A 19,074-nucleotide genomic window follows, 5' to 3' on the forward strand; every position below is an offset into this window, starting at 1 on the left:
GTTGTCTTTAAATAACATGAGTGGAGGAAATTTTGTTTCACCACACGCTATTACACCCATGTTTAACACTGTTATTTCCCACTGTTAAATAATTAGCAGTACATTTACTAATAAACCTCAGAAAGTCATATATGATTAATTCAAATTCTCTCCTTCCCAAACTTTACATTCTAAAGGAGAAACTTGAAAATCAGTGTCTGGATTTCCATCTCTAACTTGTCCCTGCACCCCTTTAGTTTGTTTTAACCCCAACACATGATTCACTGCTCCAACAGAGCCTTAAAGTGTTTTTTTCTGGCTCCGCCCACGGATGTTTAACTCAGCCAATGAGATGGTCTCTGCAGAACTGCAACCAGCTTGATGTTGAGGAGAAGGGCTGTGCAGCAGACAGGCTGCTTAGTGTTTTCATTGTGCTGCAGTGGAAGAACTTTGTTCATCTGCTGTGTGACTGCAACACCTGGAAACATGTTCCTTTACCTGTTTGGACTTTTCTCTCACTTCATAGGTGAGTGTTAGAACAGACATCTTATTATGACAATCCAATTTTAAAGCATTTTTTTTTTATCTCATTATTTTCACATTATGTCACATATGTCTTGACGTTAGAATCTCTCAGACTAACTGACATGAATAATTCATTTGCAGCTCTGGGCTCCATGAACAGCATAAAGCAGGAAAGTGCTGAAGAAGTTGTTGCAGAGGGAGGAAACATCAACCTGACCTGTAAATATGATGGTCTTATCAACAATATCCAGTGGTACCGACAATACCAGAGATCCAGACCAGAGTTCCTGCTCTCCATCACAGAGGGAGGATCGATTTATCCAACTCTGTCTGCTTTCTCAGCTCACATTAACAAAGCAGAGACACGTGTAGCTCTGGAGATCATCTCTGCTGCAGTGACAGACTCTGCTGTGTACTACTGTGCTGTGAGGCCCACAGTGACAGGAAACAGCAAAACTCTGTACAAAAACCTTTGGAGCAAAGACAACAGAATACTCCACAACATCCACTAGAGGGAGCCACACACTGTTAAACCTCTGATTCTTGTGCGATTGGACTGATGACAAAGACAACAGAGAAATGAAGCAGTAAAGATCAGAGACACAGACAGAGCTGCAGGGAAAACTGCTAATTGTACTGAACTTCAGCTCATCCAATGACATTATTTCTTCCTCATTGTGCTGCAGTGGAAGAACATTGTTCATGTGCTGTCTGTCTGGCTTCAATAACTCCAAAGACATGTTGCTGCACCTCTTTTTGCTTCTATCATACTTTATTGTGCAAAAGTCCTTCATGTTTTCTTTATACTTAAAAACTGTCCATAACACATAAAAACAGACAAAAAATTCACTGGTCAGTGGTAATAGCTATATTTTACACACTTATGGACAAAACAAAAGCTTTTCCAAAAAACAAACAAAAAAACATTTAAATTCAAAGAATGAGAAGGATTATTTGGTAAGACTTTCCAAACCCCCCCCCCCCCAAAAAAAAGGTGCCACATCTATTACGTGTGAACATTTTCCCATGTTTTACAGTGATACTGTTTCTCACCTGTGTGAGTTCTTAGTGCATGGATTCTCATGTAGACCAATAAAAGACTATTTTAACTACATGTTTTTCCACACGTTTGGCAAGAGTGTAACTTCTCTTTTGTGTGAATTTTTATGTGGCGCAACAAATTGCTCCTATGAGAAAAACATTTCTCACACATTTTACAAGAATATGGCTTCTCACCAGTGTGGATTCTATAATGCTCTTTCATTTGTGACATTTTCTTGAAGGGTTTTCCACAAACATCACATTTGAAGGATTTTTTAACTTTGACAGGTTTATACTGACCCTTAGACACGAGAGAGTCTCCTGCATCGCTACTGTGGCTTCTGTTTGTATTTCTTGTTGACCCTGAATCTATATTCTTGCTTCCTTCCTGATCTTGGCTTTCATTTTCAGGACAGCTGTGAGAGATGAGCTGCTCCCTGTTTGGTTCTAGTTCAGTGTGCTCACTTTCCTCATAAGTTGGAGGCATTGTAAAGGTATAAATCTCCCCCTTCAGTACAAGTAGCTTTCCCTCTTGATTGCTGCAGAGTTCCTCCTGTTCCTCTTTGATCTGTGGAAGCTCTGGTTCCTTCTGATCCAGATTGGGCTTGAGCTGTTGGTCAATGAGCTCCTCCTCCTTAAACACTTGATAATGTTGGACATCTGGAAAGTATACAAGAAAAAAAAAAGCAGATATGATAAAAAAAACACAAATATATGAAAATATTGATTCTCACGGCTCTCAGCTGTAAATAGACATGGGAGTAAAGAAATGGATGTTACTGCTAGGATCCACAATCAGTTTTGAGGCGTGAAAGTCTCATCAAATTACAAGAAGAAAGCTCACAATGTCAGTAAGAATACACTTAGACCAAGAACGAGTGCAGCCAAAGAGACAGAAAGTTTAAGAGCAGACAGATGCATAATACAATGACACTTATATGTTCACAAATACAGAAAAGCATGTGCAAGAGGAACTGTAGATATAAAAAGATATCTTTTAAATGCTCCAGTGAAATCAGAAAACAACAGTAGGCATAAAATTATTTAAACCCAGTTCTTGTCAATAAGAAGTATTAATCATTAGAATATACTGTGACCTGATATGATGAGTACTATATTTCAATTTCTAGTGTGTGCTGGGAATTACAAAAAGCTATTCTCATTTTTCAGAGAGTTACTTTTCAGCAACAAAGATTCAGAGACAACAGTCATGGACTTTATTTAGACCATCCAATTAACACAGTCCAGAAGATAAACCTTGAGTTTCCCAATCACTAGTTTTTTTCCTGTTGCAACACCCACTGAGGACAAAGAACTCTGCTTACTGGCAGTTCCCCAGACATGAAGCTAGAGACTATGGTGATCATAGTGAAATGCATGCCAGTTAACAGTGAATGCAAAACTGCTGGCTAAAGCTTAACATAAATATATTTATAATCACACCTGGTTCCATCATTCAGAAATCCGTCCATCTCCTGCCACTTATCCAAGTCAGGGTCACAGGGGTAGCAGTCTAAGCAAAAATGTCCAGACCACCTTCCCCCTCAGTCATCTTCTTCAGCTCTCCCAGGAGATCACTAAGGGTCTGGCACAGGGCCTCCTCATGGAAGGACATGCCACAAACATCTCACCTAGGAGGCATCTTGGATATATCCGGGAGGTATCCTGGTGAGATGCCCAGCCACCTCAGCTGGCTCTTTTTGATGTGGTCGGCAATCACAGTAAGACATGGGCAGGGGCGGCCATCCTGATCTGAACCTGAGTGGTGTTTTATTATTGGACTACAGTTTGTCCATAAAAAACACCATGTTCAAAACATATGGATGTCCATAAGAGCACTTGGCACCAGGACACCCTAGATCGATGATGGATTTTGTAATCGTATCATCTGATCACCACCTGGTGGTGAGTTGTATCAGGTGGTGGGGGAGGATGCTGGACAGACCTGTCACATCTAAACAAGAACAAGAAGACTTCATTTGTCATTATATGTAAACATATAACAAAATTTGTGTTCCAAAACACCCATCCAAGAGAAATACAAACAACAGAAACAAACAGGGGGGACAGGTGTCTGAGGTCATGCAGCCGTTTTACCGGCGCTACCTTTAGCAGGAAAACACAAAGAGATACACTGGGATAGATAGGTTAATAAAAAAAAATAAATAAATCAACCAGCTTCCAGACCAGCAGTTCATGACAATGTTCCTGATAAGATGGTATAGTCAGCCTTGGTTGCCAGGATACCAGTTCATACAGGTCACAACACGGGGCGGGGGCGCCACCCTCATGTATAGTGAGGGTGGGCTGGGAATGCCTGGCAGAGGCCCCAGTCTGTGAGACCTTCAATTCCCACCTCCAGCAAAACTTCAACAGCATTCTGAGGGAGGCTGAGGATATCAAGTCCAAATGGACCATGTTCTGCACCTCCATTGTTGAGGTTGCTGCACAGAGCTGCGGGTGCAAGGTGGTTGGTGCCTGTTGTGGTGGTAATCCCCAAACCAGATTGTGGACACCAGAGGTAAACGGAGCCATCAAGCTGAAGAAGTAGCCCTATGGTTATAGTTTGGTTAGCCTGTGGGACTCTGAAGGCAACAGATGGAAACTAGCAGGCCAAGCAGAACGCGGCTCAAGAGGTGGCCGAGGCAAAAACTGGCTACACAGTGAATGAGCGAAATTGGGCAAACTTCAGTTTTCTTTTTTGAAACTATAAGATTTGCAAAATACTCTGTTGTGGCATTTTCAACATGTCATTTAGTCTGAAAATAGATTAAGATGAAACCTGTGAACTTCAAGCTTGGAAGCCTTCCATAAATGCTCTAACTTGTGACAATATCTTCTAAATATACGATTTTCGTTCATCCAAGGGCAGAAATTATAACACTGGCCAATGCTTTGTTTCAGAGGAGCTACTAGGTACTATTAATCAAAGTATGATTCCCAATAAAAAACAGATTGGACTTACGTCCCTACCAATGTTAATACCAAGCCTTTGAATACATACATTTTATCCATCCATCGTCTTCCGCTTATCCTGTTCAGGGTCACAGGGGGGCTGGATCCTATCCCAGCTATCATAGAGTGAGAGGCAGGGTACACCCTGTACAGGTCGTCAGCCTGTCACAGGGCTAACACAGAGACAGACAACCATTCATACTCACACTCACATCTATGGGCAGTTTAGAGTGACCAATTAACCTAACGCCAGTAACTGCATGTCTTTGGACTGTGGGAGGAAACCGTAGTACCCGGGGAAACCCACACAGACACGGGGAGAACATGCGAACTCCACACAGAGAATCAAACGCAGGCCTTCTAGATGTTATTCCAGCTGTGAGGTAGCAGTGCCCACACCACCATGCTGCACCATGCATTTTGTATTTTTTTATTATCATTCTTGTGTTTCATTTATTATGTATTTATTTATATTGCAACTTATTTATATATTCCATGTCCCAATAGTCAGTCTCGATAGCTCGGGATTGGTCCTCCACCCTTGGCCATCGCCCGACACCAACCCCATGATGCCTCCTGCGGGTGGTGGGTCTACAGGAGGGTGTCATCTCTTTGGTCTGCGCCCAGCCAGGCACTGCGGGCTAATGCTCAGCTACCAGATGCTCTCCCTCGGGCTCCCTCCCCAGGCCTGGCTCCAGGGTGGGGCCCCTGTAACCCTATCCTATCTCAGGCAGGGATACAGTTCCCTTGTTGACTTTTTCATAAGGGTCTTCTGAATAAAATCACTCTGGTGAAAAAGGCATTTTTTTTAAAGGCTGCAAATTTGTAAACATTCTTTCTTTTGAGTTGATATTTGATTCATATACATTAGAGGATGTGACAGACAAAAAAAAATGGCTATAATGTCTGTGATTTTGAATTTTTGGCTGCCTGGACCTAATCACGATGGTAGTTACAGTATGAACTTTCTTTGTTCACTCTTTATGCTTCAGTTTCTGTGTGCACTCACATAAAGTGGGTGTTTAATGTGTCATTTCTCACTTATTCCACACAATAACTGTTTGGTGCTGCTGTTTATTTCTAACATGACAGCTTCACATTAGAGCTCTGTCCTCTTCCCTAATGAAGGAGATGAAAAAATCAGTGTTTGCCAGATCAAAGCAAAATTCACAACAGACTGGTTTTGTAATGTGGATACGAAGCGATGCAGCTGAAATTTTATAGCACAGAATCTGAATCACACTGTAAACAAAACACTAACAGCTGATTTCAAACTGAAACTCTGAGCATAGCTTGATCCGGATCACCTTATGCACACTTCCCAAGTTACCATGGTGATCGAGAAAGATAACAAAGAGACACACCTCCATAAAAAGCTCCACCCGCAGAGACTGTCTGCTCCCCGGCCACTTCACAGGAGCTCGCTGAGGTGTCAAGTGATTTTGGTAATGCTGCACCTCCAGAAAGTGAAGTCATTAAACATTTAGGGTCCCTGTGCTCTACCTCACAGCAGCTGCACCTGCAGCACAAACTCTCACCTGTCCAGCTCAGACGAAGAGTGTTCAAGCAGTTTTCAAAGACGTATTTATCTCATCTGTTCATGAAAAATCACAGCAGCGTGTGACTCACCTGTGTGCAGCTTTATCTCAGGTTTCCAGGTGATATCCAGCAGTCTGCGCTGACGCTCGATCTCTTCCTCGTACTGGACGATCGTTTTTTCAAACTCTGTGAATATTTCTTGAGCAGCAGCAGTTAGCCGCTCGTTGATAAACTCTCTCAGACACTGAACTGAAGGCATTGTTACGCCTGCAGCTCAGACACTACAACACAACCAACGTTCTGCGCAGACACACACGAGGGAAGGTCACGGTACTTCCGCCTTTTCTTTATTTACGTCCGCCTGGTGTCACTGTGAAGTTCCGGCAGAAGAGGACTTTGGTTCCGCTTCGTAATGTAACCTTTCTCTATTCCAAACCAGTCTGTTGTAGGAAGGAATATTTATTCCACATTCCAGTTCTCTAATCTGATTGCTAGTTTGAATCCAGTGTTTACACAAGCTGTTTGGCATCACAGACTGCTTAAAAAAAAAGAACCTGCCTGCTGTGTTGTTGTTAGGCTGTGTACCTGTCTAGGCTGCCTCCAGGGATGCCAGTAGTCTCTTACACCCCACCACCAAACATCATACCTCACACTATGTGGAGCACCTGGCCAAAATGACTAACACTAGCTCATCTCTGAACACCCAGCAACTATGGCATCACCTTACAGAAAAGAGTGGAACTGTAAATGTTCCAGTGGTGTTCCCAGCACTAAGCCCTAGGAGCCTCCTCTGACTGAGACTGAAATACAGCAAATGGTGAAGGAGATCATAGACAAACAGCAACATCAACACTTTAACGAGTCCAGAGAGAAGAAGTTCTTTTACCAGCCTTAATTTGCTGACTTTGGTCCAACACTATCTGAGAACGAACAAAAACAGCACATGAAAGAGACAACAAAAAAAGTGTGTGTGTGTGTGTGTGTGTGTGTGTGCGTGTGTGTGTGTGTGGCAAAATATGCTTAATGTTTCATTGTCACATGCACACTAAAGAAATAGGTTTTCCTTTACAATGAAATTCTGTCTTTGTGTCCACAACAGATGCCAGGCTTCAAATAGTTTACAATTACAATTTCGTGGCAGTGGCGCAGTGGGTTGCTGGTTCGAGCCCCTGTCCCTACACTGCGTTGTGTCCTTGGGCAAGACACTTAAACCACATTGCCTAACGGTAGCACCAGTCTCTGGCTGCATGACCGCAGGTGCTCGTCTCTGGATGAGTGATCTGGAACGATCATTTCATTGTGTGCATAATGACAATGATTTGAATCTAACATCTAAAATAAACAGGGATAATATAGAAAACACACAAAATAATAAAGCATAAAACATGAATATAATAAATATATTTATGTAACTATGCAACCATACAAATAACAATCTGAGCTACAATACATAATGTACACAGTCTATTGCAGCTCAGAGTGTTATTTGTATGGTAAATGGACTAGTTCTTATATAGCGCTTTTCCACTCTGTTTGAGCACTCAAAGTGCTTATACAACACATTTACATTTACCCCATTCATACAAGCACTTCCATGATTAACTAAGCTAAGTGCTTTTATTATCTAACATTCACACTCCAACGCTTGCGTCGGATAGCAACTTGGGGTTAAGTATCTTGTCCAAGGATACATTGGCATGCAGCCTGGAGTAGCCAGGAATCGAATCAGTAGGTGACCTGCTCTGCCTCCTGAGCTACAGCCAGTATGAGCTGCAACAGACTGTGTACATATTTGTGTGCTACATCAGTTGTATTACAACTTGTATAATAATAATAATGAGAGTGAGAAGTCACAACAAGGCCCCCTGAAAGCCAGAGACATATAGAGAAAGAACCAGGAGATCTTGGCCATCTGCAGTCCCACAAGAACACTGAAGACCCTAGGCCACACATTCCAATGGTAGATGGCCCCCCCCAGTCTGAGGTGCTATCTGCACACCAAGCCCCAGCAACAGACACCCATTCAGTCAACAACAAACACAAAAAGACACAAACTACCCCATAACTGTATGACGATTGCTCTCTCACCTGAGCCAGCACCCACCGCCGCAAGCACTCCAGGCCCCACACCCCAAGACTCCCAACATCACCAAACAGGGCAGATCCACAGATACCACAAAACAGTAGCCATGACCCCCCCAACCTCAAGAAGCCCCTGGCTGGGGATGGACTCTGGGGACTGTGGGTGTGTGATGGCAGTTTCTTTTTTTAAAGCAGTCTATAATACCAAACAGCTTGTGTAAACACTGGATTCAAACTAGCAATCAGAATATCAATTAGAGAACTGGACTGTCCAATAAATATTCCTTCCTATTACAGACTGGTTTGGAATAGAGAGAGAGGTTACATTACAAAGCAGAACCAAAATCCTCTTCTGCCAGACCTTCACCAGAAGATGAGACCACAGCCAACCACCCCGCTAAGTGATGGATCTGATCAGTGTGGACCAGAGAGAATCGAATTCATCCAGTTGGTTTGTAAAGGCAGCAGACATTCTCTCCAGACTAAAGTAATCAAGAAGTAAATTCCTATACTGAGTAACACAGAGATCATTTTTTAATTTCCAATTCATGAGGATAGTTCTCTTAGCAACATATAAGGCAGGAAGAACTATGTGTGATGTATTAGCTTCTTTACCTAATTCACTTACGCCACCTAAAATGCAGTTTGGGTGAGGTTGGGATACAGCAACTAAACCATGTGGATAGGTCTTTACATATCCTCTGCCAGAACCACTGAACAGGTGTACAGGATCTTACAGTGTGCATATAATTCCCAGCATTGCTTTTTGTCATTTTGGAGGTGTTTAAAAATATTTGTGTCCAGAAGTTTGATCTGGATTGATGGAAAAATCTCCCTTTCATTATGTGGTTGGCAGGGAAATTTAATCAATTTTAAACAATAACATTAGGGATACAGAGATTTAGAAATTCTATGTAGGCATTTCTAAGTTCAGTTGATTGAGATTAAATCTTTCCTGTATCATGAACTTCAGCTGCTCTTGGAATTAAATAAAGTTTCTGTTTTGAATAATGTGTTATAGATATGTTTTATCCCTTTCACATTCCATGACGTAAAATTCAGTATCTTCTTTTTCTGACAGATATCTGGATTATTCCAAATGTGTGTTAGTTTTCATGGGATAAGTGAAAACTTAAAAGCTTAAAAATTTCCACCAGGCTGTCAGAGATGTGTTTATGCTTTTGAAGCAGTTCTTATGATACTGAAGCTAATGAAAGGCAGATCAGAGATTTTTACTTTGTTCCAGGTCCAGCCATGAGCTGTCTAACAAACTTGATTTGATCCATTTTGAAACATACTGCCATCTATTGGCTAAGAAATAATGATTAAAGATTCAACACCTGACGCAGACCTTGTTAGTCTGGCGATGTTTGAGCCGGTTCGGATTCAATTACATAGTCCAAAATAGAGCTAGTCTGGGGCATCTTTACTGGGTGCATGTGTGTGCTAGAAATCAGTTTACGTAAACTAAGCTCTGAGCAGAGTTCTTGGCTCTTTAAGATGTCAAGAGGTAACTGGCCCCACCCACTGAACTTCAGCTCCTCCAATGACATTATTTCTTCCTCATTGTGCTGCAGTGGAAGAACATTGTTCATGTGCTGTCTGTCTGGCTTTAATAACTCCAAAGACATGTTGCTGCACCTCTTTTTGCTTCTATCTCACATTATAGGTGAGTTTAAGAACAGGGATTAAAGTTTAGTTGAAGCTGCTGCATTAAGCAGATATACAGACTGCATTTCACTACTTTTCTTCTTTCTTTGCTCTGATAGAATGAAAATCAGCTTTGGATCATCTTGTAAATTGAACTGATAGAGTTCTACTGTGTATTTAGTTGTGAATGTCCAGAGTAACACTGTACAGGTGACATTTTCTTCTCCTCTCAGCCTCATGGACAATGTTAGTCTGATGGCTTCATTTTCTCTGCTTTTTCCAGGACCAACAGCTGGAGACACAATCTCTCCTCTACAAGATGAAGTCACTGAAACAGAAGGACAAACTGTCACACTCACATGTAACTATCAGACAAGTGCAGATGCTGTTAGGCTTTACTGGTACAGCCATCATTCTGACCTTCAGGCTCCTCAGTTTATACTCTTTAAAGATGCAGGATCATGGAGGGGTGAATATATTCCCAATAAACGATATGGATCAGAAACATCAGCTTCATCAACTAAACTGACCATTAAAGCTCTAACCCTGGCAGACACAGCTCTCTACTAGGGTTTAATCCCGGGATCCGGGATTCCCGGGAAATGCGATCAGAACCATTTCCCGTTTCCCGGGAAACGTTAAACGGGAAACCGGGAAAAAAGTCGTGCGCGTCGATTTGACTTTCAGAAAGAAAAGAAAGCTTCAGAATGTTAAATTTAAGGAAATATTGAGAGAAGGGTTCGTTTAATGCGAAAAGCATTACTCTTCATTTCAGGCACGTTCAGCCTCCGTTTAAGGCTTCAGCCTTCATCTCAAGCGTTTTAATAGAGGTATTAAACAGTTGTACTTTTTTCCTCTTTAATTTGTTGAAATCGTAGGCAATGTGTTTACCCTAAGGTATTTTGTATTATATAATTCTATATTATTATATATTGTTATATTGCATTATATAACCTATAAAATATGCCTGCCCTGAACAATAAAGAAATATCTGTTTAACTTCGAGTGTTTCTTTTCCTCGTTTGCAGCCGCTTACTAACAATCATGAATTAGGATACGGGCCTAATGTGTGAAGAAATTATCATGAAATAGATTGCTTTAACATATTTCGCTTTTAAAATGGAGTTGAGTAAAATGTATATTTTTTAGGCTATAAGGATTGGCCAGTTTTTCAAAAGACGATTCACAGCGAACCTACTTTAACCCTCAGACACGGTGTTATAAATTTGCTGTTGCCAGAATGGCAATGACCAAGTCGTAGTGCATTACTCAAGGCCCTGTGTTATGCCATATTATAGTGTAGTACGGTAGTTTACTTTTCAATGACTATTACAGCGTTCCACTGGTGGAGATATAGCACAACAGATGTCGCCACGACAGCGTGGCTGAGCCTTTATCAATGCTGTGGAGATGAACCGTATTGTTTTGCACCAGCAGTTGTAAAATAGCTTGGTATAATTCCATGTACAATGGAGGAATATTCGAATTATATTTGTTAAGGGAGTGTTGAGGAACGATACAACACTCGAGCACTCGAATGCAGAGATGTAGGTTTTATTGCGTTAATCAAGCCGACGTTGCCCCCTACTGGGCATAACAGGACATAGCTGGAAAGCTACCTCTACAATATCAGAATAGGTTAAGGCCGACACAGGCTACAGAAGGCCTAATTAAAATAAAGAAAAAAAAAAAACTTTTTCCCGGGATTCCCGGGAAATGGCTCGTCATTTCCCGGGATTTGATTCATGTCATTTTCGGGAAAAATATTAAACCCTACTCTCTACTACTGTGCTCTAAGAAACACAGTGATACAAAGTGTAGAAGAGGCTGTACAAAAACCTGAACACAGATATCTGACTACTCTTCAAAGAGGAGGGAAGTGGTATTCAAAGCACAGCTTCATATCAGATGGATTCTGCTGATTCCTGTTTTATCAGAGTCACTGTGGTTACAGCTGCTAATGAAACACTGTGGGAGGATTCACATGAGCAGCAAATCCACATCAACCACAAACCAACTGTAGGAATGTTTAAACACAAGGGGAAAAAGAAATATGCAAAAGCTGCTAACTTAACATATGAAAAACTAATCTGATGGAGCAAATTTCAGAATTTTAATATTTAGAGGATGATGATTTGCAAAAATCATTCTTGTTGTCAAGGGTGGCAAGCCAGTTAAAATAAATTCTGCATTTATTTGGGTCATCTTTGTCTAATATCAAAATTTCTTTGATGATTTGTAACATGCACAGCACAGTGGCACAGTGGTTAGCTGTTGAGTCACAGAGAGAAGGTTCTAGGTTTGAATCCACCTTGGCCATGGCCTTCAGTTGTAGAGTTTGCATGTTCTCCCCGTGTTTGTGTGGATTTTCTTCTGATACTCTGGCTTCCTCCAGCAGCTCAAAGACATGCAGTTAGTGGGGTTAGGTTAACTGGTGATCTTTGTGCTTGCCATGTGATTGGGTGAATATCTGATTGTGTAGAAGAAGGATCACAAGCTTCATTGGAGTCATCAGGAGGGTTCCTTCCTTCTCATGTGTTTCGATGCCCACAACACCTCTATAGGGTTCATCAGCAGCACCTGGCGTCCTATGTGGGCCCTTCTCTGCTTGGATATCCTCTTCTTACCCTGGCATCAGTTCTGCTTTTGGAGCCCAGGTGGTATCACTCCTCTTAAGTCAGAGACAGCGACTGGAGTGCTCTGCTGCATTGCAACGGGCTTCCATGGACTGTCACAGGACTTCACCTCTAATTTCTAAGCCCTCCAAGAGCTTAGTGGTCCATGAACCCTCTGCAGCCAATCTTGCCTGGGCAAACCCTCACATCCGAGCTGTGTTGTTCTGCAGTGGCAGCAGCAGCAGCAGAAGGGAGAACTTCCAGCAAGCAACATTCATGTTCTGACAGTCATGCTGCTAAAATAAAGAAGCAAACACAACAGAGTGTGGTGTCTGTACTGCCATGCTAAAGTCTGTGTTAAACGCATGTATTGTCTCTTCTTCCTTAAGGGTTCATGCAAAGGAAATTTGATTTAAACATCCTGCACAAAGAGGCCCCTTTGCAGGCTCTCTTGCTTCCATATAAGGCATTGTCCATATGTCTACTATAGGTTAGGGGGTTGAAGTTGTTTTCATAGCCATATATGGAAAGGCAGGATGTGGGGGTTTGCCAACACTATGGTATATAATCTTTGTGTTCTCTTTGTTGGGGTGTGCAGAAGATCATTGGCTCTCTCTGTCACCCAGATGGCTCGAGAAGCATCTGTTTTGATATTGTCTTTTTGTAATAAACTTTGTATATATGCATTAAGACTTTGTCAGCGAAGGATTTCTTCAAACACAACATTATGGCATCAAGATCAAGAAACAACAAGAGAACTTTCAAATGCTTGGGAACTTCACCCTCAGTTCACCCTTCACTTCACAGTGCATAATGTTTAAATTTAAGCATAATCAATTAAAAATAATTTTGATTTACCTGTAAAATATGGTAAAGTATAAAATTAACAAAATATCTTAAAATACCTTAAATAGTTTTTCAAATGAAGGGTCTCTGTTTTTAATTTAAATGTCCACCTGAACCATCTGAGGTCAGTCAGGATGGAGTACATGTACTCAGTTACTCTCCACCCTGTAAATATGAAGGTTCACTATGAGACATTTATAATGATCAAACTACCAAACTACCAGACTTTAACCTGCAGCAGGAGAGCTGCAACATTAAAGCACCTCTTACATGTTAGAACTGAGCTCTTCTTCCTGTGACTGTTTTCACTTTTCTATCTGGATTCATCTGCAGACTTCAGTGTGAATCTGCTGCTGTTCTATTATCACTTTACAAAGCTTGACTCTTAGAATAAATACATGAGACCAGGAAACAAACAGGCACTGATTACTACCACTGATAATGCTCTGAGTTCGATTAGATTAGATTGAACTTTATTGTCACTGTACACAAGTATACAACGGAAATTGCCATTCCAGAACACCCATCCAAGGGAGACAGGTGTCTGCGGTGATGCAGCCGTTGTACAGCGCTACCGTTGGCTACAAAACAACTTAATTCAACACTTTGAAAAAACACCTCACTGACAACATTCAGTCTATATTCCTTCTGAGCCTTTTACCACAACATGTCAGACATATTTCATCTGTCACACATAAATGCTGGAGAAAAAAACAAGCATACACTCGTATAAATTTGCAGATGGACAAACTGATGAGCTGCCACATCTCTCATGTTTTTGTTATACTACTGATATACTTAAAAGCTGTCCATTACACAGATGACAGCTCTATTTGACAGCACACATTTGGACAGAACAAAAGCTTTTCAAACATCCAGGCATTCCAAACAAAGTCCAACCCAACAATACGCAATGAAAAATAAATGTAATGATTTATCACAGAATACTCTGATAAATATTTTTGTCTGTTAACAAATAATACCTAAAAAAAAAAGTCTGACTTTAAAAAATAAATAAAGTGAACTATAAAATGTCTCCCAATCAAACAATACAAACATGTAAGCCAACTTTTATTTTCTAAATTATTATTTGAAAAACAAACTAATAACTCCTACATTTGATTTACTGAATCATGATACACCAAATGTAATTCAGTGATAGTTCACAGTTCATCTGTTTGTATTATGGTGGAAAAACTGAGTTGAGCTCTGAAACCAAACTGATTTTCTGATATTTATTGAAAGAAACCTTTGCAAATGTTTCACACACAGTCTTCTCACAGCATTGACCAAAGAACAAAATAATAACAGCTCCTTTATGCTCATTTTGTGGATACAATCTTGTTCTGCTAGCTGTGCGGAGTTCCAGTTTCCACCACCACGTTGGCATCAGGATGATAATAACCTGCATCATAACCTTTGACACAGGTCACAGTTTAGTTGTTTTCTGTTCTGTTTTAGTTGTTTTGTGTTCATACACTCAGTCTTTGTAAAAGAAAACATTTACATATCCAAGAGGTACACCGAGGTTATTAGAGTTAAAAACATAAACGTTCCATCACATTTCCACACTTTTGATTATTTTCAATCACCTGCATAAAATTTTTATGTAGTAGTAATATAGTAGTGACAACACTAAATATATTTAAATTAAAAAAATTAAAACCTCAGTGCTTACACACCTGGGGTTTAAGTAAATACATCATACACTGGAAGGTGAAATAGCCTTAACTGTTAGGTAAAGCAACGGCATCATGACCGTAAAGAGAATTGGAAATTTACACAGCGTCATTTTGCTCATGGTCTACAGACTCACAATCATCATAGGGAGGCATCCAGTTAGGTACCGGACTTAATTTGTTAGTGAAATAGTTGTGAAATTTGCACACTACAAATGACTTTTGATAAAAATCAGGATTAGAGAAGGGGTTAAAATTCTGTTAACAGATGTCTGCATACCATTGCTGACCCCTGGTGGGTGACACAGAGTCTTGCTCTGCACATGGCTCTTGTTGGAGGAGGGTGCTTTTTCACCCCTCACTCTTACTTCTGGTTCCAAAGGAGCTGCAGGTTCAAAGGGCAGAGCACATTACACACCTTTGTTGTCTTCCTCAGTGTCAGCATGGAAAATCTTCCTAACTCTATGGGTTATTACTGTGGTTCTGGGATTCTCTTGCAGTGGCTGGCATCTCTGATCAACTGATGAACTACAGTGCCCTGCGAAAGTATTCGGCCCCCTTGAACTTTTCAACCTTTTGCCACATTTCAGGCTTCAAACATAAAGATATAAAATTTTAATTTTTTGTGAAGAATCAACAACAAGTGGGACACAATCGTGAAGTGGAATGAAATTTATTGGATGTGTCAAACTTTTTAATATTATTATATTATAATATTGCACGCCCCACTATTCAGTTTTTTATTTGTTAAAAAAGTTTGACACATCCAATAAATTTCATTCCACTTCACGATTGTGTCCCACTTGTTGTTGATTCTTCACAAAAAATTAAAATTTTATATCTTTATGTTTGAAGCCTGAAATGTGGCAAAAGGTTGAAAAGTTCAAGGGGGCCGAATACTTTCGCAGGGCACTGTATGTAGTATATATTTAGTTGCAGTGCTTGCTTGTAATCTGTTCATCACACCTAAAAAAAAATGTTACTGTGTTCAGATAGACTTTTGTCTTTCATGACTGTTTTTTAATCAGTCAAGGTAAACCTCTTATTAATGGTTTTTCTATTTCTATTTTAAAAGAGAGAGGGACTTTGTTAACTTCGTTTGGGAGGGAATATGCTCTCTCGAGATTGTTGGGGGCCAGTTAAGTTGTCCATCCATCCATTCATTCTCTTCCGCTTATCCGGTGGCTCTACAGAACACAGAGTTTGGAGGAGGAGCTACAAGTGAATATGAAAGGCTTCATTTAGGAGCTGAAGAGCTGCTGTGTTCTCTCTGCTGTTCATTCAGTCCAAGAGAAAATCATGTTACTGCTTTTCATTTGGATGATGATAGTCTCCTTTCAGACTGGTAAGTCATCAAGAGATGGAGTGACATGAAAAAGGAGATGATAGACATGGAAATAATTGTTGTTTGAATTTATTCACTTTTTATAAACTGAACTAAGTTTAAAGCTAGAGAATTAAAATGCATCATGGTGAAATATATCTTTGTTGTTTTCAGGATTCTCTGAGGATTTACTGACACCATCTAAAGATGTAGTGATGAGTTTGGAAGGAGATGCTGTGACTCTGTCCTGCAAATATTCAAGCTCTGTTGATTACCTCTTCTGGTACCAGCAAAAGTCCAGTTCACCCCCACAGTTTCTCATCTCTGAATATTCAGAGAAAATAGAAAGATTGACGTTTATACATGAGAAACAAGAAAAGGAGTTTTACCTGGAGATCTCCTCTGCTGCAGTGACAGACTCTGCTGTGTACTACTGTGCTCTGCAGCCCACAGTGACAGGAAACAGCAAAACTCTGTACAAAAACCTTTGGAGCAAAGACAACAGAATACACCACAACATCCACTAGAGGGAGCCACACACTGTTAAACCTCTGATTCTTGTGTCATTGGACTGATGACAAAGACAACAGAGAAATGAAGCAGTAAAGATCAGAGACAGAGACAGAGCTGCTGTGGAAGCACAAAACTATTTCACTACTACTATTTCTTTCACCATACACTCTCTGATGGCACCTTCAACTATCACAGCCACACCAAAAACTATCATTTCTCACTGTTAAATAATTAGCAGTACAATTACAGAAAAACCTCAGTGAATCATGTGATTATATTCAAATTCTCTCCTCCCAAATTTTACATTCTGAATGGGAATCTTGTATAAGGACAGCTGTAAAATCACATTCTGGATTTCCATCTCTAACTGATCACTGCACCTTTTTAGTTTGTTTTAGCACCCACATTGTTTGTTGCTCCATCGGAGCCTACAAGTGTTTTTCACTCACCCTGCCCACTAATGTTAAACTTAGCAAATAATGATATCAATCAGTTTGATATCAAGAAGGGCTGTGCAGCAGAGAGACTGCTTAGTGTTTTCTTTATGCTGCAATGGAAGGACTTTGTTCTGTCTGACTGCACCTCCTGAAAACATGTTCCTTTACCTGTTTTGACTTTTTTCTCACTTCAATTGAGATTTGCTGACCTTTCAACTTTCTATTATATTGCATACATTTCTTTCTCTATAAAAAAAAGCCCTCCGTAAAGCTAGGACATCTTACTATTCATCATTAATTGAAGAAAATAAGAACAACCCCAGGTTTGTTTTCAGCACTGTAGCCAGGCTGACAAAGAGTCAGAGCTCTGTAGAGCCGAGTATTCCTTTCACGTTAACTAGTAGTGACTTCATGGATTTCTTTACAAATAAAATTTTAGACATTAGAGAAAAAATTATTCATAACCATCTCAAAGATTTATCTTCATGTTCGGCTGCTTTCAGCACTGCTGGTATTTGTTTAGACTCTTTTGCTCCAGTTGATCTTTCAGAGTTAACTTCAATAGTTACTTCCTCCAAACCAGCAACATGTTTATTAGATCCCATTCCTACTAGACTGTTCAAAGAAGTCTTTCCATTTATTGATGCTTCAATCTTAAAAATGATCAATCAGTCTTTATTAGTTGGCTATGTACCACAGACCTTCAAGGTGGCTGTAATTAAACCTCTACTTAAAAAGCCATCACTGACCGAGCTGTCTTAGCTAATTATAGGCCAATCTCCAACCTTCTCTCAACCTCCGACTCATCTCTGTTCTTGTCCTGTTGGACCTCAGTGCAGCTTTTGATACTGTTGACCATAACATTTTATTACAGAGATTAGAGCATACTATAGGGACTCCAATTTGTTCATGTAAATGGGGAGTCTTCTTCACACACTAAGGTTAATTATGGAGTTTCACAGGGTTCTGTGCTAGGACCAACTCTATTTGCATACATGCTTCCCTTAGGCAGTATTATTAGAAAGCACTGCATCAATTTTCATTGTTATCTAATTTCCTGCTTCTAAATTCAGATAAAACTGAAATTCTTGTACTCGGCCCCACAAATATTAGAAACATGGTGTCTAACCAGATACTTACTCTGGATGGCATTACTATGGCCTCCAGTAACACTGTGAGAAATCTTGGAGTCATTTTTGACCAGGATATGTCCTTCAATGCACATATTAAACAAATATGTAGGACCGCTTTTTTGCATTTGTGCAATATTTCTAAAATTAGAAACATCCTTTCTCAGAGTGATGCTGAAAAGCTAATTCATGCATTTATTACTTCTAGGGTGGACTATTGTAATTCATTATTATCAGGCTGTCCTAAAAGCTCCCTGAAAAACCTTCAGCTGATCCAAAATGCTGCAGCTAGAGTACTGACAGGGACTAGAAAGAGAGAGCAGATTTCTACCATATTGGCTTCTCTTCATTGGCTCCCTGTTAAATCTAGAAAAGAATTTAAAATGCATTTTCTGACATACAAGGTCTTGAATAATCAGGCCCCATCTTATCTCAAAGACCTCATAGTACCATATCACCCCAACAGAGCACTTTGCTCTCAGACTGCTGGCTTACTTGTGGTTCCTAGGATACTTAAGAGTAGAATGGGAGGCAGAGCCTTCAGCTTTCAGGCGCCTCTTCTGTGGAACCAGCTTCCAGCTTGGATTTGGGAGACAGACACCCTCTCTATTTTTAAGATTAGGCTTAAAACTTTCCTTTATGATAAAGCTTATAGTTAGGGCTGGATCAGGTGACCCTGAACCATCCCTTATTTATGCTGCTATAGGCCTAGGCTGCTGGGGGGGGTTCTTATAATGCACTGTTTCTTTTCATTCACCT

At 40.3% G+C, this 19,074-nt stretch overlaps 2 protein-coding genes and 1 gene segment (V, D, J or C); 1 reads left to right on the forward strand and 2 right to left on the reverse strand.

Annotated features, from left to right (window-relative positions):
- Positions 1 to 19,074, reverse strand: part of LOC115795213 (zinc finger protein 2 homolog) — a 500,950-nt gene that overhangs the window by 112,204 nt on the left and 369,672 nt on the right. The gene's annotated exons all lie outside the window — the stretch shown is intronic.
- On the forward strand, positions 428 to 1,573 carry LOC115795518 (T-cell receptor alpha chain V region 2B4-like). The segment is given in 3 exon segments: positions 428 to 505; positions 646 to 921; positions 1,542 to 1,573. Coding segments are annotated over 3 exon segments (348 nt in total).
- On the reverse strand, positions 1,288 to 6,395 carry LOC115795250 (zinc finger protein 271-like). Its single transcript, XM_030751082.1, has 2 exons — positions 6,130 to 6,395; positions 1,288 to 2,205 (listed from the first exon to the last, which is right to left on the reverse strand). Exons 1-2 carry the CDS (start codon positions 6,296 to 6,298, stop codon positions 1,610 to 1,612), a joined length of 765 nt encoding a protein of 254 aa, XP_030606942.1. The 5' UTR covers positions 6,299 to 6,395; the 3' UTR covers positions 1,288 to 1,609.

Source organism: Archocentrus centrarchus, chromosome 17 (genome assembly GCF_007364275.1).
Source record: "Archocentrus centrarchus isolate MPI-CPG fArcCen1 chromosome 17, fArcCen1, whole genome shotgun sequence".
Lineage (NCBI taxonomy): Eukaryota > Metazoa > Chordata > Actinopteri > Cichliformes > Cichlidae > Archocentrus > Archocentrus centrarchus.

Bases quoted from the DNA above. Each gene is read 5' to 3' on its own strand.
- LOC115795250 (XM_030751082.1), bottom strand. From the start codon at position 6,298: ATGCCTTCAGTTCAGTGTCTGAGAGAGTTTATCAACGAGCGGCTAACT. The intron at 2,206-6,129 runs GTGAGTCACACG...TATACTTTCCAG, and splicing joins TGAGATAAAGCTGCACACAG to ATGTCCAACATTATCAAGTG.